We start from the raw sequence: 23615 nt of genomic DNA on the forward strand, positions 1-23615 counted from the left end.
GACAGTGCACCCTATCTTAGTGCTAATACTGCCATAATGCTTTAGTGTTAATACCGCCACAATGCTTCTTTTTCAATTATGTTGGACTTGTGTTCACAATCTATGGTGACATTATAGCTGAAAGCAAAGAGCCTCTCAACTGCATGCAACAAGATTTTCTACTTTCATCCTATCTCCTGCAGGGAGAACAGCAGTTCAGGGAAGGGAGCAGATTTAGATTTTGTATAGGAAATTGGCCAGTAAGGAAAATATTATGGATATGTAGCACACATATGCCTTGAGCATTTGCTCAATACAGATATACACACATAAATAGTAATATAGGCCCTCTGTGACAGATTGGGTTTTAAAAAAACAAATCTTGGGGAACACATCCATTCAACTGCACATTTAACCTGAATATTTTGCAGTTTCCTATGCTCAAGGCCATCACTTGAGAACTCCAACTCTTTGTGTCTTAGCCCTTATCTTTCAAGTAGTGCTAATCAAGCTGCTGATAGTTGGCAGCAACATAAAACCAACCCAGCATGTTGGATTGGACTACACCAGTTCACCAAGTAGCTGTTCCACTCTAGTGCATACTTGTACTTGGTGAGTTTTGTATGAAGCGACAGCCAAAATGCCCATGACAGTTCCCCTGAACCAAGTCCATGAAGGTGCTTTTAATTCCTTATCTGTGGAGCCCTACGTGCAAAACATATTAGTTTGGGACTCTTTGTTGACATGGCTGTTTCAAGGGGATCCTCAAAGTTATTCAGTTCCTGGTGGATCCTGCTGATAGAATGACCCTGAGAAATCCAGTTGGACGGACAACCAGTTCCAAATGTTTTCATGCCTGCCATCAATCTCTGACCCTCTGTTGCCAAACATTTATAAGATCCACTTCCTGTCACTTTCATCTTGCATAACAAAAATGGTATAAGATCAAATCCCACTAAAATCAATGGGACATGAGCACACACAAATTGTGCCAGAGGTTCAAATTGTGGAAACTGTATTTTGTTTAGAAAAGTTTGTTTGGAAAAGAGATGATACCCTTCTCCTTTTCTTTTTAATGTCAGTATTTGGGAGAAACATAAATGTACCAAGGAAGTCTCTGAGCTGTTACTTTTGGGGTTTTAAAAAATGGTCGTATTGCCTTTAGTTTACTCCCTCTCTCTTTGCAGCTCTAATGAAAAAACAATGGGATTACAGCGCCCCATTCTGGCCAGATGAGATTAATGCATCCTTTTTACCACCATTACAATGCTACTTTCTGGTTTATCAAATCGCTTTTCAAATAAATATAAATGGCTTAACACAGCATTTCTCAGACTTTTTGAACTTGGACCATATTACAAATTCACACACTATCTAGCATCAGTCATTTGGTTCCCCAGGTGAAGGAGCAGAAATCCTTGCACACAGTCATGGATATACAGGCTCCTGCTGTGTGTAAGGGTGCAGTGACTGTAGTGGCATTAAAAGAGAAACCATGCATGATTTCCCTGGCCCCATTGTAAAGCCACATGGCAGAACACACAGAAACACAGCAGCTCTTCTTCCCAGAAACCAATTGGGTGATGGAACAGCAGAGGACAGTTTTCCTTGGAAATTCAATATAAATTAGTGGGAATTCACAGCCAGCAGGCTTTTATTCTATACAAAGATATATTTTGGAGCAGGGGGAGAAAGTAAGGCACCACCTGTCTGAAGGATCCTACTCCACCATGAAACTCTGTATCCTTCTATTTATCTGCAAAGGCCCATTTACAGCTTGAAAGTCTCTAGCTTAGTAGGAACACATGTTGAAAACTATTCCCTAAGACAGGAGTGCTCAATAGGTGGATCACGATCTACCGGTAGATCGCGAGGCAAAATGAGTAGATCGCGGAGCCCTGTCTCTCCAAACTGTTAATATGTCAGTTTCGTCTAGTGACTAGACGAAACTGACATATTTAGCTGACACTAAACTGACACTGAAACTGACACTTTAGCTGCTCTTCAGGCATGCAGCAACAAAACTGACGAAACTGACTAGACTCCAGCAGGGGCTCCATACATTAAAGGGGGTGTCTGTCAGACGCTTCCTTCCCCCCTGGTAGATCTCCGGGCCTTGCTGGGTTTCAAAGTAGCTCTCGAGCCAAAAAAGTGTGAGCACCCCTGCCCTAAGAGGAAAGGATAACAAGTAGGGAGGGAAGAATGAGGAATGTATGACCAACGGCTACTAGTCATGATGGCTATATGCTACTTCCAGGTTCAAAGGCAGTATGTGCCTGAATATTTGCTACTCATGGAAAGCAATAGTAGGAGAGTGGTGTAGACTTCATCTCCTGCTTCTGAGATTACTAGAGCCTTCTGGTGTCCCCAGTAAGGAAACAGGATGCTGACTAGAAAGGCCTTTTGTCTGCTCCAACAAGGCTCTTCCTTATGTGAAAGAACTAGACATTTCTGCTCCTTGGCAAGGATGCCAGCTACATCCAACACCTTATTTAAGTAAAATAATTTAGGGGTAACTTTATGGCACAATTAGAGCACAATTAGGGAAATCTGATTGCCAAACTACTCTATTGTGACTTTGCAGCTTTTCATTCAAAATGATCACTCTAAATAATTTTTTGCACAGAGTTTGTGTTTTTAAACAATTAAGGGAGCAATCCTAACCAACTTTCCAGCACTGGCATAGCTATGCCAGTGGGGCATGTGCTGCATCCTGCAGTTGGGGGGGCAATCACAGAGGCCTCCTCAAGGTAGGGCAATGTTTGTTCCCTTACCTCAGACTTGCATGGCCCTTATATCAGTGCTGGAAAGTTGGTTAGGACTGTGCCCTAAATTAAACAGGTATTAATTTACAGTACTTAAATAAAGAAGGAATGGATCTGAACCTCAAGCCAAATTACTACCAAACATTGGTGGATGTTTCCTATGAAAATCTGGGTCCAGTAATGGAAATTAAAATTTGATTTTCATGAGTATAAAAATCAACAGGGACAAGGTTGAGGATACTTTTTCTTTCTGAAGGAAACATCTATTTTTTCAGAAAGCAAGTTACCTGAATCTTTATCCATGGCTTCTATTTTAATGACAACCTCTTCTGGGTCATTGTTTTCACAGATGGAAGTCTCATAAAGGGCTTTTGTAAATACTGGCTTTTCATCATTGACATCAAGAACAAGTATTGTCAGAATCTGTGTTGCAGACAAAGCTGGAATGCCATTGTCAAAGGCCACAACTGTCAAATTGTAGTATTCTTGGCGTTCATGATCCAAAGCATAGGTGGTTGTAAGCAGCCCTGTTGTAAGGACAAAAATGGACAAGTGGATATTAATTCTTCAGAAGCAGTTGTTGTTTTAACAATGTATTGCTATGCCTTGATTCAGACACTATGTCAAACCATAGCTTGCCCTCATTAGAATTTGAAAACTAAACCACAGTTCCATGTTTCCAAAGAACAGGCAGCACATTGTATAGCTTACCGTGTAAAACCCTTTATACAGACATAGGCAGGTGACCTTATATCGAGTCATACCTTTAGTCCAGCTAGGGCAGTATCACCTACACTGACCACAAATAGGTTTTAGACAGGAGACCAATCTCTGTTTTATCCCAGGTGTCTTATCCAGCCCTACCTGGAGAGGCCAAGGACTGAAGTGGGAACCTCCTGCATCCAAAATTATATGTTCAACCCTTGAGCTACAGCCTCTTTCCTTTGTAGGCTTGAATAGGGTTTCCAAGAACACCAGCTTAGTGGGACAGATAGCTAGTGAGTGGGAAAACAAGGAGGATGTGAATTCTGCATGCTTCACTTCCTGAATATGGAGGTGGGGTGGGAAAAGTAATGCTGTGTGTAGATTATAATTAAAGGTCATTTTAAACTTTCTCTTCAAATTCTTGCTACTCATATTTATTTTGCTTACAAACAATATGTGCTTTTGTTTGTCTTGTTTAACTCTTGTACTGGAAACCACTCTGAGAATTCTGCTATGAAGGAAATCTCAAGAGCCATACTGTGGACAGAGAGACTTGACTTGTGGGGAGTTCAGAGCACTGAGGAAGGTGGACTTAGGGTACCACCATAAAGGGCCACTCGGATGATTTGTTTTTGACCGCTTAAGCACTTCCTGGCTCTAATATATAGCGATATCCAAAAGTGGAGTAGTGGCCATAAATAGTGGTGTGTCACAATATGCAATCCTCCAAACCACGGTTTAAGATTTTGGTTAGTTGGCCAGTAACAAACTATGTTCTGACAGTATAGGTGTCATGCCAAATCATGCTCAGTCTTGATTTGGCATGTCTGAATTGACCTTATAAGATTTGGATTTATCTCTACTGATCATTAAGAGCTCAATTAGGACAGAAGTTTAGACTTTTATTTAATAATATGTAATTCTGCAGTGCTGATGTAGCATGCTTGCTGGAGAGCTCATGTAATGACAGAGACACAAACCAGGACCTCCTTGGTTTGGATGGTACACCTGCCATGGCCTTGCTAAGTGGCCTTGGGCAAGCCATTCTCTCTCAGCTGCAGCTGCAATATGGCTACAACTTATTTACTTTGCAGGGTTGCTGTAAGAATTCCATCAAGATGCACATATGCAGTACTTTGCAAACTCAGAAAATGCTCTAGAAGCGTTAATTAGCAGTATGTGCAGTTAAAAAGTTCTACTTTCGGCAGTTTGGTCAAAACATGAGAACATCCTTAACAGAACTGGGACCACTTAGTCCTTTTAACTTACCTGTAGTTTTGTCTAGAACAAATGCATAGTCTTCATTGCCTGAGAGAAGATGATATGTAATTTGTCCATTCCTTCCTTGATCTGGATCCTCTGCAATGACACAATGCACTAGAGAGCCTACTTCTGCATCCTCTCTGATGTAGGAAAGAGGAGATGAAACAAAACTAGGATGGTTGTCATTGACATCCAAAATGACAATTTTTGCTGTCAGCGAGTCCTGCCTACGATCAGTTATGTTTACAGCCTGATCAGACACCAACACCCTGAGGACAACAGACTGAGTCATCTCTCTGTCAAGGGGAAGCACTGTGATTAAATTACCATACGAAGAGTGGATGAGAAATGGATTTGCAGCCAAGTCAGTCCTGTGTATGGAATACTCCAGGTTGCTGTTCAGAGAACTGCCATCTTCATCTCTCGCATCAAATGTATACACCAAAGTGCCAATGGGGACATTCTCCTCAATTCCAATGACAACAAAGTCATTCTGGAAAGAAGGCGAGTGGTCATTTTGATCTTCAACATCAACAGTGACGAAAACAGTATTATTCTGGGAAGAACTATTCAGAACAACTGTAAAGAAGTAGTGGGATGCGGTTTCATAATCGAGTTCTTTGATAAGGAAGAGATCCCCAGTGGCGCTGTCAACTTCAAACGGAACATCAGAGTCTTCTTCAGAGATACTAAAGTGAAGCTTCTTGTTACTATATGACTGCTGACTTGGCAATCTTAGAGAGCCTATTATTTGAGCAGGCCTAAAATTTTCTGGTACACCAAAATGCCTGATGTTTTGGGAAGAAAGCGATCTCCTTTTCAGAAGTGGGATTACCTGAAACAAAAACAACAATTTATTTAAAAACTCGGCCACTATTAACATTTTTTTTTCTTTTTTCTGGGTGAGGATATTAATAATTGCTCACAGCCTAAGCACATACACTTCAGTATGCCAATATGCCTCAGGAGCTGAACAGACATCACAACTGTTTACACACTCAAAAGGTTCCTAGGCTAGACTCTTCACATTAGTCAAGGCTCCTCAGGGTCAAACTACAAGTTATGTTTAATGTGTGTTATGTCTTTTTTTTTCTTAACAAATAGCAGGTGCATGTAGGTGTGAAATGGCTGCAAATAGCAGCAGAGAAATAGGAGGGAATTTACCATTTAGCCCTCCCAATGTTTCCTATTTGAGAGTCCAATCCTATTCATGTCTACTCAGAAGTGAGTCCCATTATAGTCAATAGGACTTACTCCCAGGTAAGTCTGGATAGGATTGCAGCCTCAGTCAAGTTCCTCCCTTTCTCTGTGTTATTTTTAATAGCAGAAAGAGCAGGCTTCTACTGGCTCCCAAAAGAAGCTTTTTAGAAACAATATATAGTGCATGGAGAGGTGCATGATCAGAATAGGAACAGAGTTCAAGTCTCTCCCTATAGTTTCAAGCCATTTTGTATGCTTTTCTACTTTTCTTCCCTGTGCTATTGTTTTAAGTAAAAAAGGGCCATACATACGAATGAATCATAAGCTATGGTCTGGCCCCCAGACGTGTAGCTCCCTAGTAGCCTTAAGAGCTCTTGCGCTTGTAAAGCACAGAGAACACAACACATGATAAATAGTTTAATCTGTCAATTGATTTTGCGGAAGGGTTATTAAATCACAGCAGGAATTGCTTTTGCACAGATCCTTCTAATGGTCTCAAGTGCTCCCAAGTATCATGATCCATCAGCTGCCTAGACAGGGAATCAGTACCGGATTCTTTAAACAAACTAAAATAGCCTTCTTACTGGTAATGCATGTGCAATGAACTTTCTCAGCAATATTCAGCCTTTAATGTAGGTACATGAAAAAGGCCCCACAACTGAGAAAGTGAGAGTCTAGAAAGGAAGGGCCTACACCACTTCAGAAACAAATGAAAGCAGGAAACCATAAAAGGTGCAAAACGTCTTGTTGCATGCAAAGTCATGCACGATTTACCCTGTTGCATATCAAACCACAACAGCTACTTCACCAGGGAATTTAATTTACTGCTCTCTGTTAGTAAGAAGCAATTAAAGAGATTTTTCAACTTCTCATGTGTAGAGAGCATACTTTTGAAGTGTGTTGTAAGTTTCTTTAACTGCAGCTTTACTAGAACAGAGCACATTATGTCCCCTAATGAAACAGCAGTTGTGGTTTGAAATGCTCTAGGAAAGCCTACGGCACAACACTGTAAGCATTTTACAACTTTGTCTGTTTTGTTTGTTTGCTCACAATGAAGCAAACCAAGAATCATGATATAAAAGCAGGTGCACTGGAGAAGCAATCTCTGTGGATCCCAAACTCCCTTAAGAGCAGAGCTACTCAGCAGTACAGCACATGGGTCATATGTGGAAGGTTCTAGGTTTAATCCCTGGCAATTAGGACTAGGAAAGATCCCTTCCTGCAACCCAGGAGAGCCACTGCCATTCAGGTTAGGAAAAAAAATGAGCTAGTTGGACCAATGTTCTGACACAGTATAAGGCGTCTACACAGGTTCAATTAAAAGATCTCTAATGAGGCCCGCAGGAACAGATAAGCAACCTGATAAAGTAACTTTGCAGTCAACTGATGCTTCAGTTCTATTTTCAGACTGAGTTCTCATCTCTATGAAGACAAGTGTATTGCTTTTCCACTGCTTGTTGGATAGCTTAAAAGAGTGTGAATATTCAGGCCAAACATTGCAGCATGCACACTTAAAATCAAACAAATCCATTTCCAACTTTCCCAATCTACTGGCTTAGAAGAGAAATATTTAGAGGAGGAAGGATACTACAGGCATGCTTCTTACTAAAGGTACTTACTATACCCAGAAAACAAAGTTTAAGCCCATACCTCAACAATGATGACTGTTTGTCCTTGAAGTGAAGGTATTCCCTGATCAGTTGCAGTGACTACCAATCTGTAGCTTGACTGCCAACTGTATAAAAGAGTTTCAGTGGTTCTTAACTCACCACTGGTGCTGTTGATCTGAAAGAGATCCAAACTTTCCCCTAGAAAAGATACATTACCATGAATATACCTGCAGATCAGTAAAGTACTATGTAAACATCACCTTGCAGAACGAACTTCAGGTCTATGCACATGGCTTCCTGTCCAATTCATGTTCCAGTTGCCAACCTAATGCTTGCTGCATGCAGGGGAATCTCTCTGCACCCACAATAGCCAGAACATGTTGCATTTGTCATAGTGCTGTGCATTATCATACTCAGCTTCTTACACTGTGTTCATCTTATGTAGTGTCTGTCTTCCAGCGTCCAAGAGCTCCACTTAAGACAAGAGCAACCACTTAACCAGGTTATATGCCTTTCATATATCACAGTCTATTTCACATGTAGTGACTTGATTACTTTGGCTCACTTTACTTTGGATTACTTTGATTACTTTAAGCATTCACACACCCACACAAAAAAGGAGAAATTTTACCTGGGCAATGGACTGCAGTTATAGCTCACACAGGAGGAAAAGTTACTCCAGTGAGAGCACAGTAATAGCTGTCCCATTCTACCCTATGCTCTATTGTTTTGGTATACTGTCTCTCAAAAACTTTGGTGTTACCAAGTAGGGCAGGATCCTTTTCTGTTAGTCAAGGCACTGAATCTGTTAAGCCATTAAGGTACAAATTACTGATTTATGTAAGCTGCATGGTGTATTAAATGCTGCAAAAGGTTGTCTGAAAGTGCCCTGCAGTGAGCCCTTTGCGTGTGGAAGACCAGATGTATGAAAATCTGCTTTTGGTTGCCAATGTCAAGATTCACAGAGTTGGAAGGGACCTCATAGATAATCTACTCTGCTGTTCAGTGTTCACAGAGGATGAAGAAGCACCAGGGTCTGAAGCTTTTGACAGTCAATCTCTCTCAGGAGACAAGCTATGATATTCAGCACCAGCTGCGGTCTTCTCAACAGTTGTGTTATTGTATAGCCTATCCCAAAGCCTAGCACTGAAGGCAGATAGTTTCCAGCTTCCATGGTTTAATACGGGAAGAGGAGACTTGGAAAACAGGTTTCACACATAACCTGTTTCTCACAGTGAGAAATAAACATGCTAGCCATTGTGGAGTTCATGGTGTCTGAAGTTCAGGCTTTCTTCATGTCAAGTATATACAGTGTGTGAAGATGCCAGAAGACTAAAGCACGACTTGGGAGGACTTCTGGGAAATCATTACTGCTCCTTCTTTCTGTCTTTCCCCCTTCCTCACTCCCATGTTATGAGAAAAAGGCAATTTAATAGTTGGGCTTCTTTCACTAACAAATAATTACGACAAATATAAACTGACTCCAGGACATGCATCTGAGCCGTTCGTATAAGAAAAAAAAGGCACATGATAAACGCAAAACCCAGCTGTATGAGGGCTGTGGTATTCTTTAGCTGGTTTTTGATTAACAGATGCCAATTTGCCAAGATTTCATATGTTAAGGATTACAACTTTCCTCCAAAAAACCCATGTTATGTATATAAATAACAACATGGTATTTGATAGCAAGCCCTGTATGGAAGAACTGCTTTAAAAAGGAATTCCCAAAGACTAGCAAGTTGTGAGTACTTGATGATGCAGGAGAAGCAAGGTTATTCTTCTGAAGGCAAACAAATTTATCATGACAAGAATTTTCCTAGACAAAAAAACAGATTGCAATACTTTAAATATGTTAGGGTCCACTCATACGTGAGCTTCATTGTGCAGCTTCAACTGATGCTGAATTAGTCCCCCCTCCATTTACAAACAGCATGCTTTGGGGGTGATTGCAATCCAAACTGCACTAGGAGAAAACTTCTAAAGCCACGCCCCCAACTTCCATCCATTATTTCACTGCTCCTCAACTTCTTGCTAATACCTAAAGCCAACCCCATTGAATAAAGTTGTGGGATTAGCACATCAGCACATGCTGATTAGGCCTTCAGTTTCTACTTACTAGAAACTGCAGAATTAACTGCAGAAACTTTGCAAATTAGAATTTGCAATTAGAATTTGCAAAGAGCAAAAGCAGCAAACTTTTTTTTCTTTTTTTTGAAATGATAATATCCTGTTCTGTGCATCTAACAGAATTTCAAATGTTCCTTTGTCAAACCTCCCCTGAATTGTGTGCAATGTATTATTGCTTCTGTTCAGCTGTGGGAAAATCTTTCTTTGTTGTACCCCTGCATGATTCTCAGATTTCAAATAAACCAGAACCAGGTCCTGAAATGACCCTACTTTAACTATACCTTTCTTATAGCAAGAGGAAAGATAACTACCATAATTTTACCACAGAACTCTATCAGGCAAACATCCCACCAAATTAAAAATGAAACAGGAACTACAGCACACAAGTCCTATTATTTGCTCAGATTAGCTTTTGATTCGTGTCAGACTATCACAACCAAGCACTGAAGGAAGAAAATTTTCAGTTAGTCATGGGAGAGGCAGGATCATTTTTCCACTAGGATGCTAAAAGAATGTATCTATAATGAATGAAATCCTAAACTACAGTCAATATGCTTTAGTATTATCATCTTAATCCTGGGTGAACTGCTGTTTTCAGATAAGAATAAGGATAAAAAGGGTCATGATTTTTCAAATTCAGAAAGTGAATAATTAAGGCAAAAGTGATCTTACTATATATATGGTCCAAGAAAGGCTGATTACACAAGCCAACACACATTTTGCTTCCTTAAACGTTACACCAATTCCTGGGTATATTTGGGGTGCTGATTCCAAAAATGGCATCCATTTTGCCCTATCATGTCTAGTTTTGGAGATATAGTATAGTCTCTTTAGTGAATGGTTCAAGCAGCTTCCTCATGAGGAAGCCTACACCATGAGGAATTTGTAAAAATAGCAATCAAACAATTTGCCACAACAGTCCTAGGTTATATTTTAATGGTGTGTGTTTACTGGCTCCTTTATCAAACACATTTTTAATTCGACACAGTTTTATTTGCTCTTGACAAATGAAAAATTCTTACCTGATGACAAGGAATACAAAACAATCCCACTGTTTCCAGAATCAAGATCCTTGGCAAATACAGAGGCAACAAGTGTTCCTGCAGGTTGCCCTTCCAAAACCTAAGAGCAAGTAGTTAGTCTGTTAACAACTGAACTTTCCAAACTGGCTGCTGGAGTGCTAAGGGACTCCCAATCAGAGATACACACAGGGTGGTTTTAAAAACTCCCTGGACCTGAAAGGGTGTTAAATGCTGCCTGCTCCTTACCTAGTGATGTTCCAGCCTCTGCTCCTCTCACTCCCTGGACCAGAAAGGAGAAAGGGGACTAAATAGAAGAGGATGTGTGGAGGAAAGGAAAGTGGTCAGCTAGAGCATCAAACATTCCCCCTTCCACTTGCCCCCTTTATTTTCCAACCCAGGGAGTAGTAGGAAGCACAGTGGATAAGAGTAGATAGATGGAAGTGGGTGCCCCAATCCATTAATCTGCTGTCTGAGGTGACCACTTCAGGCCATCTCATGGATGGGCCATGGATGGACTGGCCCTAGATACACATTACTTTCCTTTCTACAGTAAATACCTAGCTTTATATGCCCCAAAGTTCACAAGCTGGCTCTCACTAACAGATTCATTCCACTGGACCAAAATACAACAGCAACAGAGGTGCAACTTTTAAAGATTATTGCTATCTCTAAAAAAAAAAAATTACTACTACTGTACTTTTGTCAAAGATTTGAGACAATAAAATTATGAACCCATAACTGGTGGGCTTCATATTTTTAAAAAATGGGGAATTAGCCATTGTCATCTCTTCCTCATCACAAAAGCTTCAAGTGCAACCTCAGAGTACGCTTAGTACGTAGTGAGGCAATTAACATGAGTCTGCTCAGCTCCTTGAATACTCTCTGCTAGGACTCTTTTAAACTGCAGACTGAGGATCCATTATATGATACCCAGCCTCTCCCTTTTGGCTTAACATCCAATCTGAATCAGAGTTTGTTAGAACTCAAAAGCTTGCTTAAGATTTTATGTCTTTTTGGTTGGTCCTTGTTTAGATATTGCCAGATGGTGGCTTTTGCATTTTTCTATTGGACCAACACAGCTAATCCACATTAAAAAAAAAAAAAAAAAACAATTGCCATTCCTAATATTACTTTCCATATCTCCAGGCTATTTGGAGAACCTACAAAGCCAAATCCTGCAGTATGCTATTTAACAGGTATAGGTCAAAAAAATTTCTCTCTCTGTGACAAATTTGACGTAAGTTTAAGTTCTCCATAACAACAGAGCAGACCCTTAGTCATATGATAACATTTCATCAGGGTAGCAGCTAAAGCCAAAGAGCTATATGGATAAAGCCATGAAGTTAAAGCTATAAACAAAGTCACATTATGACCTACTAGCATATACAACAGATATGGGCTGCAGCAACATTTGAGAAATTTTACTATGGTTGTCAGTGATAGAGCGAGTAATTAGAGTTTTAGTTTTAAAAAAGGTTTAATAATCTCACAGGCCAATCAATGACACACTTCATAATTATGTGTCCACTCTATATGCTTTTCCAGGAATATTTCATTTTCAATTCAACAACAAATCCACAAGATGGTGCTCAAAACAAATGAAAAATAATTGTCAGCTACAGCAGAAGGAAATATCTAAGGTTTCCACCTGAGGCTTAACAAATGATTATTTAGATTTATCTGTAATGTGATGTTAACACCTACACTAGATGGAATGTGCATTTAAATTAAAAATGACCTTTTCCCACATTCTATCTCATAATACTGCAATTCGTACCTGAATCCATACATGACAGTAGTAGCTCTCTCACACATTGCAGCAGAAGAGCCACTGTCCTTATTCAACCCAGCTAGTGCTGAGTTGAAATTTTGGCCCCGCAAAGGGCCCACAAGGTTACCAAGCCTCACTCATTTTTCCTGCCTGTGAAAATGGGAAAGGCACTTCAGAGCAGCACCAAATTCCTGGGATCTTCCTCCAAAATCGAACCTTTTTAGACTGAGTGCCCCTTTTGAGATAAGGAACCATCTTTCTTTTGCTTGGTTTATGTTGCAAAGTGGCATATAAATATTCTGAATAATAATATATGGCACAAAGATGCTTTTCAATGTTATATGCGAAAATAGCATAAACCAGTTGACTACAAACCTTGACGCGCAGCTCTACTCCAGGAGGAAGCTGGGGGAAGGATGGGTGATTATCATTGATGTCAGTAACTGATATATAGGAAGTTACTGTGGCATTATGTTGAGGGACTCCATGGTCAGTCACTAACACAGTGAGTTGATGGTGAGCCTGCTGCTCATGGTCTAAAGCAACCCAATTTATAATTTCACCTGGAGAATAAGGAAGATAAAAAGAAAGCGCTGTGGGCTGAACTAGACACATGCTTATACACTGTACAAGACCATTAGCTGCTTCCGTCACCTGATACATGGATTATACATGGTACAGACCTGAGGAAGAGAATGTCAATCAGCATTTATTTGTATACCCTGGGGTCATTATAACTCCAGTGCACTCTGAATGACTATATTTTACACACATACAAAAAACTAACTTGAAAGCCAGATGGCTGCTCTAAAGAAGCCAAAATGTTTTCTCTTTCCTGCCAGCAGAATAATAGAAGGAAAATTATTTTAGTCATTGACCAGCTGGCTGAGCCATCACATACTGGGGACTTCTCAGCTCAGACCCTATTTGGAGATTAATTTCCACATTTTGCTGCATGGCTGAAGATATTCCACAGCTTTGCAGCCACTTTCTATGAACATCTGGCTTTCTTTATTCCAGAATTCTGGGTGCTTCTTACAAAATTATGTCAGTTGAACTGTGGTATTTATCTTTGATCTCAACATTATCTTGCTAGACCAGAGGTTCCCAAAGATCTACTCAGACTTTGGGAACATTGTGCTTGGGTGGAAGGCCCTGATGGAGCAGATTGGAGCTCCAAAAGAAAACCGGAAGTGGGCTCCGATCACTGACTGCAACCACAGGGAGGCTTGCAGAGGGGGCTGCGAGCCTCCCAGATCCTGGAGTGTAACCCCCCAGGTAAGGTTAAAACCCCTTCGGTCCCCAAAACACCATGACTGCTGCGGTGCCATCAGGGTACCCATTCCTAGGCCGCTCCCCTTAAGGGGGATGGTCCATTTCCAGTTCCCCTGGTGGGTCTTGACCCACCAGTTTGGGAACCACTACTCTAGAGTCATCTCTATTAGCCACTTCAATGTACTCATTCTTTAGACATTAAATCTTATAGGTTCTGGGTAGTCTCAGATTCCATATCTTTTGCCAGCTACTTCATCACTCGTGCTTAATTTTCACCCAGTATTCCCTTCTGATTGACCTTCAGCCTCTTTATTTTGCCTTGTTAAAATATCTGTCTGTTTATCTTGAACTGGACATTTTATTCTCACTTTCTCAAGTGCTAATACTACATTCTGTTTACTATTGTGGTACAGAATTGTTATGCATTTTCACACACGCACACATCTCTAAGACATATTCAAAGCCAAAGAGTTAACAGTAGTAGCCAGGGCTACACTGCAGATGAGGAGAGCTATTAGTGGGTACAAGTTTGAATCAGGCTAGATTCTTTACAAGGAAGAAAACAGAGAAAGTCAATTACTAGCACAAAGCCTGAAGGCTACTAGATAAAGCAGGAAAAGTAGTTAAAAATATGACAGTTAGAGCAAGGTGGGGAAGATCAGAAAAAAAACCTCAGTAGGTAGTTAGACAAAAAAAGAGTTCAAGGGAACATCAGTAGATAGATTCAGGGAGAGTCATGGCAAGGATAACACTAGGTGGGGCTACAGCTCAGTAGAGCATGTGCTTGACAAAGCAGAAGGTCCCAGGTTGAAATCCTGGCATCTCCAGATAGGGCATATTAAAATGCCTGTCTGAAATCCTGGGGAGTCAATGCCAGTTGGTATCAACAGTACTGAGTTAAATGGACCAGTGGTCATACCCAGCACAAGGCAGCTTTCTTTCTATAGCATCAATTGGTAATACACTGAGCATCTTTCCTAGAAGTTAGGCAGCCGCTGACAGCACAGACCTACGCATGTCTAACTCAGAAGAAAGGCCCAATGTGTCCAATAGGGGACACTCCCAGGAAAGTGTATACAGGATTATAGCCCGAGTGTTTTCCATTTCACCTGCACATGGAAAGACAAGGCCACTCTTCCTCATCTATCTTTGCACTTTTGCAGAAGTTTGAGCGTGTTAAGTGACAGTGGTTATTTATTGTCTTTGCTGGTACTTTCCCCATGTTTCTTGAAATGCTGTATTTGAGCTCAGTAGTACCAGAAACCATCCTTTTAGACTGCATTGTTTGTTGTTGATCATTGCTGAATAATAGCTAAAGACTTTTTTAAAAAATCATACTACATGCAATTATCAGATCATAGTGTCACAGACCCACCTTTTCTATATTTTGAAATGTGAAGCTCCCTTATACTGCATCAGACCAATGGTCCAACACAGCTGCTGTGGCAGCATCTCCATCTAGCAGAAGTTCTCCAGGGTTTCAGACAGAGGTCTTTCCCAGGCCCACCTGGAAATGCCAGGAATTAAACCTGGGACTTTCTACATACAAAGCATGTGGTCATCCACCAAGGGTGAAAGCAAGATTTGAGCAAATTACAAAAAGAAAAGCTACAATGATACAAAATTAATTCAACAACTATATTAACCAAAGAAAAAACTACTATTTAAGACAAGCCCATACATTCCACAAGGAATATGCTGAAGAGCAAAAATGCATTACCTGTATTGGAATTGATTTTGAAATATTTTCCATCAGATAAGAGAAAATAGGAGAGCTGCCCATTTCTCCCCGAGTCCTTGTCAACAGCTGCAATTGTCCCAACCACACCTTGAGGTAATGGACTCTCCTCAATTTCAAAAAAATAAGCTTCATGTACAAACACTGGAGAATTGTCATTTTCATCCATGACATTAACTATTACCGAGGTACTTGTGTTTTGTCCTGACTTGTCCATCAGGCTAGAAACAAAGGCTCTAAAACTATGTGATTGCATATGTTCATAGTCTAAAGGATTCTGCAGGTAAATCACACCTGTTTCTGGACAAATTCTAAATGAAGCAGAATCTGTATTATGTTCCAGGGAGTACGCAACTTCCCCAGGTGTATGTTGTGGATCTAATGTCCGGGTTTGTATTTGCAGAATTCTGGCACCTATGGAAGTTCTCTCGCTGACTTCCACCTGATACACCAAATTTTCAAAAGCCAAAGCGGGGACTCCCTTTTGATCTTCAACAGCCACTGTCAGGATCAACACAGAACTTAGAGGAGGACTTCCACGGTCTTCTGCTGTGATGTGCAATATGTATTTATTCTGCTTATCAGCAGCCAGAGTCCTGGCAAGATAAAGCACTCCAAGAGCTGGATCAATGCTAAAAACACCTGATTCATTGCTTAAAATGGTGTATTGGATTGCCCCGTTGAGCCCACTGTCTTTGTCTTCTGCACGGGCAATGTAAAGAGCTGTGCCAGGTACTGTGCTTCGCGATATATTTATCTGATCAGATTCCACTGCAAAGACTGGAGGGTTGTCATTGACATCAATTATTGCTATGTTGACCTGAGCACTGCTGTGAACAGGGGAGTTTCCCAACTGAGACTGCACCGTAAGAACTATATGGTTATAAATTTCATGGTCAAGCTCTTTTCTAGTGCGGATGATGCCATACTGAGGGTCAACAGAGAATCTTCCATAGGGATCACCAGATGAAATTCTGTAAGAAATTGGTTCCAAGAAATCTGTAAGAGACCAAACACAACCAACGTCAAGAACAGGCATCTGAACTGTTTAGGACTACACTTAATAGAAGATACCATAGAATGTATAGCCCACTGCAGTGATAAGTGAACCAAACGTCTTCAACTTCTCTGCAGATGCTTAAGCTCTTGTCTTTCCCCTGACTTTGCCTTCAAAGCACAACAGAGAAATGGCTACAGTAGACACACAGGTGTGATTAAACTTTATGAAAAAATCAATATCATTTCTCCCATGTAAAATATACTGGAACTCTTTGCCAGCTAGGTCACACTGAACAGATGAACTCCATGCTGAGCAGACACAAACATCCCATTGCAGTCTTATTTTAAGACTTCAGTATAACTGTTGCATGAACTAAGGATCAAAACCTGAGCCCCCTGTGCAAAATAGAAGATTATAACATATTATAAGCTCTTGCCATCCATTTATAAGGGGAACTACTGGGTAATAGACAAAGATGCCTGACTGATCAGTAAGTGTTCAGAGGTAATCTTTGGACAAGGAGATGACTTTGGAATGTGGAATCAGAGCTTGGAAAAGGTGACAAAGCTCCTAAACCTATTCCCACCCGACTGATGCGGCAGCACCAAAATGGCTACCACTGCATCCTGCAGGGAGGGGCAGTTGCAGAGGTCTTCTCTGAGTAAGGGAACAATCATTCCCTTACCCAGGGGTAAGCTTCCACACAACAGGGGGGTTTACTCAGACCTATGCTTGTTAAATAGCTGGTGCAGGTCCATGTGGACCCATACCATGGGATCAGGTTTGGGAAGAGGGTTGAGAATCAGTTGCCACAGCTGCCATCAAACACCCCTATTCCCAGACCCAATCCGCTCACCTGTTGCGCCCCCCCCATCTTAGCTAGATCAGTGGGCAGTTCCTGATCTGAAGGCACTGGTAGGAAGGCTCTGACCTTCCCACCAGTGTCCCCATCAGTGCACTGAGTGGCATGCTGCCACAGTGCCTTTTACAACTGGTGCTGACAGTACGTGGCACTCAGCGTCAGGAGAAGAGACACTGATAGGATTGGGCTGTAAGTGGTGACTTGGAAGAGGTGACTCAAACCAATGGTTGGTGTAAGGTGAGAGCATAAAGAATGTAAAGTACTTTGTAGTTTTGGGGGGAGACAGGCAAAGGGAGAAGTTGGGAGAGGTGCAACTTAGAGGTGCCTCATGGGGTTCAGGCCTCTCTCTGGCAAACTGATGTAAAGCAGCAGGTCTGCTGCCATGTAGGAGTGCATTAACTATTTGCCCTTACTGATACACTATCTGCATATTTAAAGACTAAGGGAGCAATCCTAATCCACTTTCCAGCACTGACATAAGGGCAACACAGCTTTGAGGAGGCTTCTGTGAGTAACACTCAACTGCAGGATGCAGCACATGTCCCATTGGCACAGCTATGCCAGTGCTGGAAAGTTGGTTAGGATTTGGGCCTAAGGAAATGAAAACGTTTTTGCAAATCATGGAGCTTTAGTACTATATTATTGCCAGGTTACATTCTGCAACAATTATTTTCTGAAATCAATACACTTGTCTTTGGAGAAAAAAAAGGTAGAGGAATGTGAACATGCAAAGCTATATCCTCACTGTCTCACTGTTCCATCAACATATTCAAAGTCCTAGCTGTCCCCAAATCCACAAGAGAGAATCCCACAGCACTGTTTAAATTTATTGTAGCACAAACTGTTTATCCAGCCTGACTATTCCTGCTTATTATAGCTTTAATATTTAATTCATACTAAAAGAATAAAATAACCCTCAAACAATACTGATTGTGTTGGGCCCAGTACAATTTGTCTGAATGCATTCCAAGTCCACTTACTCAAAGGTTCCCTCACTTTCACCGTTCCAACGGCACTGCCTTCAGAGATGTCTTCAGGGATGGAAAAGGTATAACGTGACCTCTCAAATATGGCAGGAGCCACAGCCATCTGGAGGATCCTTACCGTCACAACGGCATTAACAACAGAACAAAGACCACCTCCATCCCGGGCAGAAATAGTCAACACCACATTGTGCTGTTTTACTTTACTGAGAGTGGATATCAAATAAACAATTCCTGCAAAGGAAAATAAAGGAGTGAGTAGAAGGAACACCAGCTCTCCTGCACCTACAAGAAAATGCTACATGAATGCTCAGAGTGCCACGATATCAACCTCAGGCAGGTGTATTTTATTGGTGTGTTGCTGTTGGAAAGTTTCCGAACAAACAAGATAAATGTTTTGGAGAGAAATAAGTCAGGTGAAATGTTGCAAAATGCATCTATTGGCCCATGTATTGTTTTTGTTGGTTATATTGCACTTTCAAGTATGCACAAAGCTGTAAAATTTTGGCAGAGTCTTTACTAGCTGTTGTGCTCAGGGTCATAATGACTACATCCTGCATGAACTCCAACAGAAGTTTGGGAAGATAGAGAGAGAACTAAAACCAGGAACTCAATAGCTGTAAGACAGCTGGACGGTCTGCAGGGAAGCCTTCTGATGATTCTGGGGAGTGGGTTGTGAAAAAAAAATAAATCATTAAAAAGATAATTTTATTGCTTTTTTCACAATTTTCACAATTATACCTACTCTCCAGAATCAACCAAAGTCATGTTTGGACACAAACACAACCCACTATAAATTTTTGGTCTCAACCCAAAAAGAGGACAGGCTCAACTGCAAGACACAGCACTATCTTCACTGCCCTAAGCAAATTTGGCTGAAAGAAAACAGATTAATCCAGACTTGACAGCAACTTCAAAAATTGTCCTATTCTACCAGCTTCTTTAAAAATGTGTAGAGCCTGCAACGCACGCATAGCATTTATCTTGCTTTGTTTTCCTCAAAGAAACAGAGTTACTATTATTTCCATTTTGCAGAGGGGCAGGGAATTAAGCTGAGAGTTGATTTTCCAAGGCCGTAAAACAATTTAACTACAATGCAGAGCAAGGGTTTGAATCCAGTTCTCTCAAGGTCCAACACTTCACTCATTGGATCATATGGATGTCTTTTGTTCCACACTTTACCTTATTTGGAGAGCTTAGGGCCCAATCCTATCCAACTTTCCCATGCCAATGCAGCCCCGAGGTAAGGGAACATCTGTTCCCTTATCTTGAAGAAGCCCCCATGACTGCTTTACCACAACAGGATGCAGTGCACTGGTATGGCTGCATCAGAGCTGGAAGGCTGGATAGGACTGGGCCCTTAGTTCAGAAACAAATTAGTTTTTTCTAATGGGGGACGACAACTTGCTGTTGAAGAAAAAAAGCAATTGAATCAATTTCCACAAACAAGACTATCAGATCAATGCCAATAGCATACCATTCACACTGTTCCAAAAGGAATAAACATGGTCAAATATAATTTTTAAAAATAAATATGAGCACCCTGGAAATCGAAATGAACACATGATCAACTAAACTTCAGAATATCCAATATCTATCTCATCTTTTTGTAAACAAAATGGTTCACATATGCTTTACTCCAGGAGGTACATTTTTCTAGCCAAATAGAAAAAAAAAATCTATTTGATTCAAATGATATTGTGTTTTCTTCTGCATAAAAGACATTGGGTTAGATCCAAGGTACTGTGAGCAAAAAAGGAGAACAGCCTCTAGCACTTTTTCAGCAAATGCATGTAAAATGCTTGGATAATACTTGCAGCAAATGCTTGCACAGAATAGGTAAGCTCTATCACCGTTTTCATGCTTCTGCTTGGTCAACATGGTAGGCAAATAGACAAACATCACTGGATTTATCATGCAACATTGTAATGATGTGATGAACAGCCTTCCCTTGGGTATAAAATGTCTTCTGCATACTGCAGTGTGCCTTTGGATCTAACCCACTGTCTCTAATTCGCACCTATTAGACATAGAATTACAAAACAATTCATTAACGTAATTGAGTTGCGGTCTTCTTCTCCTCCTCCTCACCCCCCCCCCGCCACCACAGAAGTACAAAACACTTGTGAGTGCTTTGGTCTAACCACCACAAGGGATAGCATTTTAAGAGAAGGTGCAGGGTGTAGTAAGCAAAAAATTCCATGAAGGTCCAAGCTCCAAAAAGTAGGTCTGGAAATACATAATCCCATGTGCAAAGGAAGCTTTTGTGTGTTTCCTGCACACATAAGTACTCTATTTTACATACACTCTGAAGATCAACACTTTTAACAATGGAGAATTAAAACATCTGATTTAACTATGCCACAGTTGTTTCACCAGTTGAATGACTAATTTGGGATAAGCGTTAAGTTGGAGAATGGAAAGCAGATAAAAACACAATCAAAGGTGCTTTTAGCGAATTTTCCATCCACACTGCCAGAACCTTAAAACAACAAACTGCCACTTGATTGTTTTAAAATGTAACATATCTTCAAAAAGGAACAGATCTCTGTTTATGCAACACCTAAAAATAAAGAAGTTCAGTAACTTAGCAGAGGTGGACTGAATATGTATTATGGGCACCGGATGTGTTTCCAGCAAAGAGTTTTATTGGGCCATTTCCACACATTTTGGAATGTGATTACATTTTGTGATTAGATAACCCAGTGGAGCATCATTTCAAAGATAAAACATTTGGCTTTTCTTGAAGCAATATGCTCTATTTCAGCTTGTGGGGCCAAGCTTATCTTTTGTTCCCTTAAGAGGTTAAACAGATTGCAAAGTTTCTGCAATATCAGTCACAACACCAAAAAATGTAGTTTTGATTAATTCTGTGCAAAAAAGAAAAGAAATCAAGAATAGTCAACCAACAAATACTTGGATTTGGCATGGAACGTTTTCCTCATGAATAAAGGTGTCATGATATTTTGCTCTGCGGCGGCCTGCGTGGTTACTGGAGGTAGGCAGTTTGACTATCAGTCTGCTTCTCCAGCGACTGCACTAGCAGCCCATTCGTTTCCGGGCCCAATTCAAGGTGCTCGTTTTGACCTGTAAAGCCCTATACTGCTCTGGGCCAGGGTATCTTAAAGATCGCCTACTCCCGTACAATCCGGCTCGTCCTCTTAGGTCATCAGAGAAGGCCTTTTTACAAGTGCCGCCGCCTAGGGAGGCACGTGGGGCGACGGCAAGAAATAGGGCCTTCTCAGTAGTGGCACCAACGCTATGGAATTCCCTTCCCCTTGACTTAAGAACGGCTCTCTCTCTTGTAACTTTCCGGCGAGGCCTGAAGACCCTTCTGTTTAGACAAGCCTTCTGAGTTCCTGGCCTTTTTAACATCTGCTCACAGGCCTGATCCTTTTCTAATTTGCTGCCCTATGCTCTTACCTGATTAGTTTTATCCGACTACTGTTTTTATGATACATTGTGTTTTTATCAGCTTTTAAATTATGTTTTTAACTTGTTTTAACCTTGTTTTGTAAGCCGCCTTGAGTCCCTTCGGGGAGAAAGGCGGGGTAAAAATAAAGTATAATAATAAAAAATAATAATAATAATTTTGTAAAACAATTTCCCTCAGGTAGCCCAATCCTATCCCTGGCAACTCTGCTGGGTTTAGCAACACCAAACTGCTACCGCAGCATCCAGAGACACCGCTGGGGCTGCCAGAGGCCTCCAAGGTGGAAGGGGACTTTTGTCCCCTTCCCCTGAGTAAGACTGCAAGAGCCATAATGGGTCTCCTACATTCTGCACCAGCTGTTTGGCCAGTGCAGACTGGATGAACTCCATGTCGGGCTTTTAAGACGACACAGAGTACAGGATCCGGCAGAGCAGGGCTTCACCGCTCCCACCCCCCCTTGTCCCAGTACCTCCTTCTGCCCTCCCCCCATCCCAGAAAGCCTCCTCCCCACCCCAAGGCCCCCATCAGCACCAAGAGCCTCCACTGTGCTCTGGGCAGCGTCCACCTGGTACTGAGCTCAGCGCTGACTGGCACTGGGCTGGTGCTGACTCCTTGCAGGGTGTTGTGCTTACAGCACATTTGGGACTCCCTGGAGCTCAGCACCAGCGCTAGGCCCAGTTAGAATTTGGCTCTAAGTGATTAGATCAGATTTATTTTTATTTCACTATTAGCTTGAGTAACACCATTGACTGGAAAGAAAATGCAACCAAATTATTTTTTAAAAATCGCTGTTATGATTACACATAGTACTCCATAAAATAATTTGACAGAGTTAGATTACTGTTTCACTTTTCCACAACGATACCATTTAAACACCAGATAGCAGTACCTTCCAAAAGTAAGAACCCAGAACAACTAAACTAAAAAAAAAACAAAGAGTGACAGGTGACACATTGGCCAGTTTCAGTGGTAACAATATTCATGCTATCAAAGACCAAAGATCTGGCTGAATTACAAAGTCATCCAGTCACATGTGTTTCATCTCTTGAAATAACTGTTATAGCTCTAACTTAATATTAGCATTTCAGTTTGCTCATTATAAAGTTCTCATTTTTGAGTACTGGATGAAAGGAATTTTCCTGTCATGCTCTTAAGACATATGTTATTTGACTGGTGATCCTGCTGTGGTTCTTTCCTCATTCCTTTGGTGTGCAGGTGTACAGTCTTCCCAAGAGAATCAAGTTCAGAAGCAACAGGCAGCAACAAGCCCAAACCTGAGCTGCCTGGAGGTCAGAGGAGCAGCGGCGCCAAAATGGCAGCCACTGCATCCAATGCTCACTGGGGAGCCACCACTGGCTCCTCAGGGCAAGGGGACATTAAACCTCTTCCCCCAGGTAAGGGAGGAGACCCTGCAATGGAACTAACTCAAGTCTGCACCAGCTATTTAGAGCTCCACTGGTCCCATCCCTCTCTCACCCCGCTCCTTCCCCCAACCCACCATTCCCCTGTTCTCCCTCCACCCCGGAGCAAGGGCAGCGAGGAAAGGGCCTCTAGCCAGCGCTAGCTCAGTGCAGGCTGGCGCTGACACAGTGCCAGCACTGACCCAGCACTAAGCACTGCTGACATGCTTTATGGCACATTTGTGACGTTCAGCACCGGCGCAGGGCTGGCACTAGCTGGTCTGGATTGGGCCCTGACTCGTCCTATTCCCAGCAAACACTGGTGGTCCAGAATGCTAGTTGGCTGGCTCTTGTGACAATCATGAAGTCACTCCCAGTGTTTCAAATTAAACTATTACACTCGCTTTACTAAGTAAACATGCCAAGTGCCTAATTTGTTTATTTTTAATAAAAACCTCAAAAGCATGTCTGAAGTGTGTGCC

General features: G+C 41.4%; 1 protein-coding gene across 1 annotated transcript in view; it reads right to left on the reverse strand.

The window, feature by feature from the left end:
* Nucleotides 1-23615, reverse strand: part of DCHS2 (dachsous cadherin-related 2) — an 80781-nt gene that overhangs the window by 30615 nt on the left and 26551 nt on the right. The window contains exons 9-15 of the mRNA XM_066632889.1: nt 18298-18534; nt 15438-16454; nt 12818-13005; nt 10672-10771; nt 7563-7720; nt 4719-5547; nt 3032-3271 (exon numbers count right to left, since the gene is read on the reverse strand). Of these exons, the coding sequence (XP_066488986.1) occupies nt 3032-3271; nt 4719-5547; nt 7563-7720; nt 10672-10771; nt 12818-13005; nt 15438-16454; nt 18298-18534 (2769 nt within the window). The remainder of the gene's footprint in view (nt 1-3031; nt 3272-4718; nt 5548-7562; nt 7721-10671; nt 10772-12817; nt 13006-15437; nt 16455-18297; nt 18535-23615) is intronic.

Source organism: Tiliqua scincoides, chromosome 6, assembly GCF_035046505.1.
Source record: "Tiliqua scincoides isolate rTilSci1 chromosome 6, rTilSci1.hap2, whole genome shotgun sequence".
Lineage (NCBI taxonomy): Eukaryota > Metazoa > Chordata > Lepidosauria > Squamata > Scincidae > Tiliqua > Tiliqua scincoides.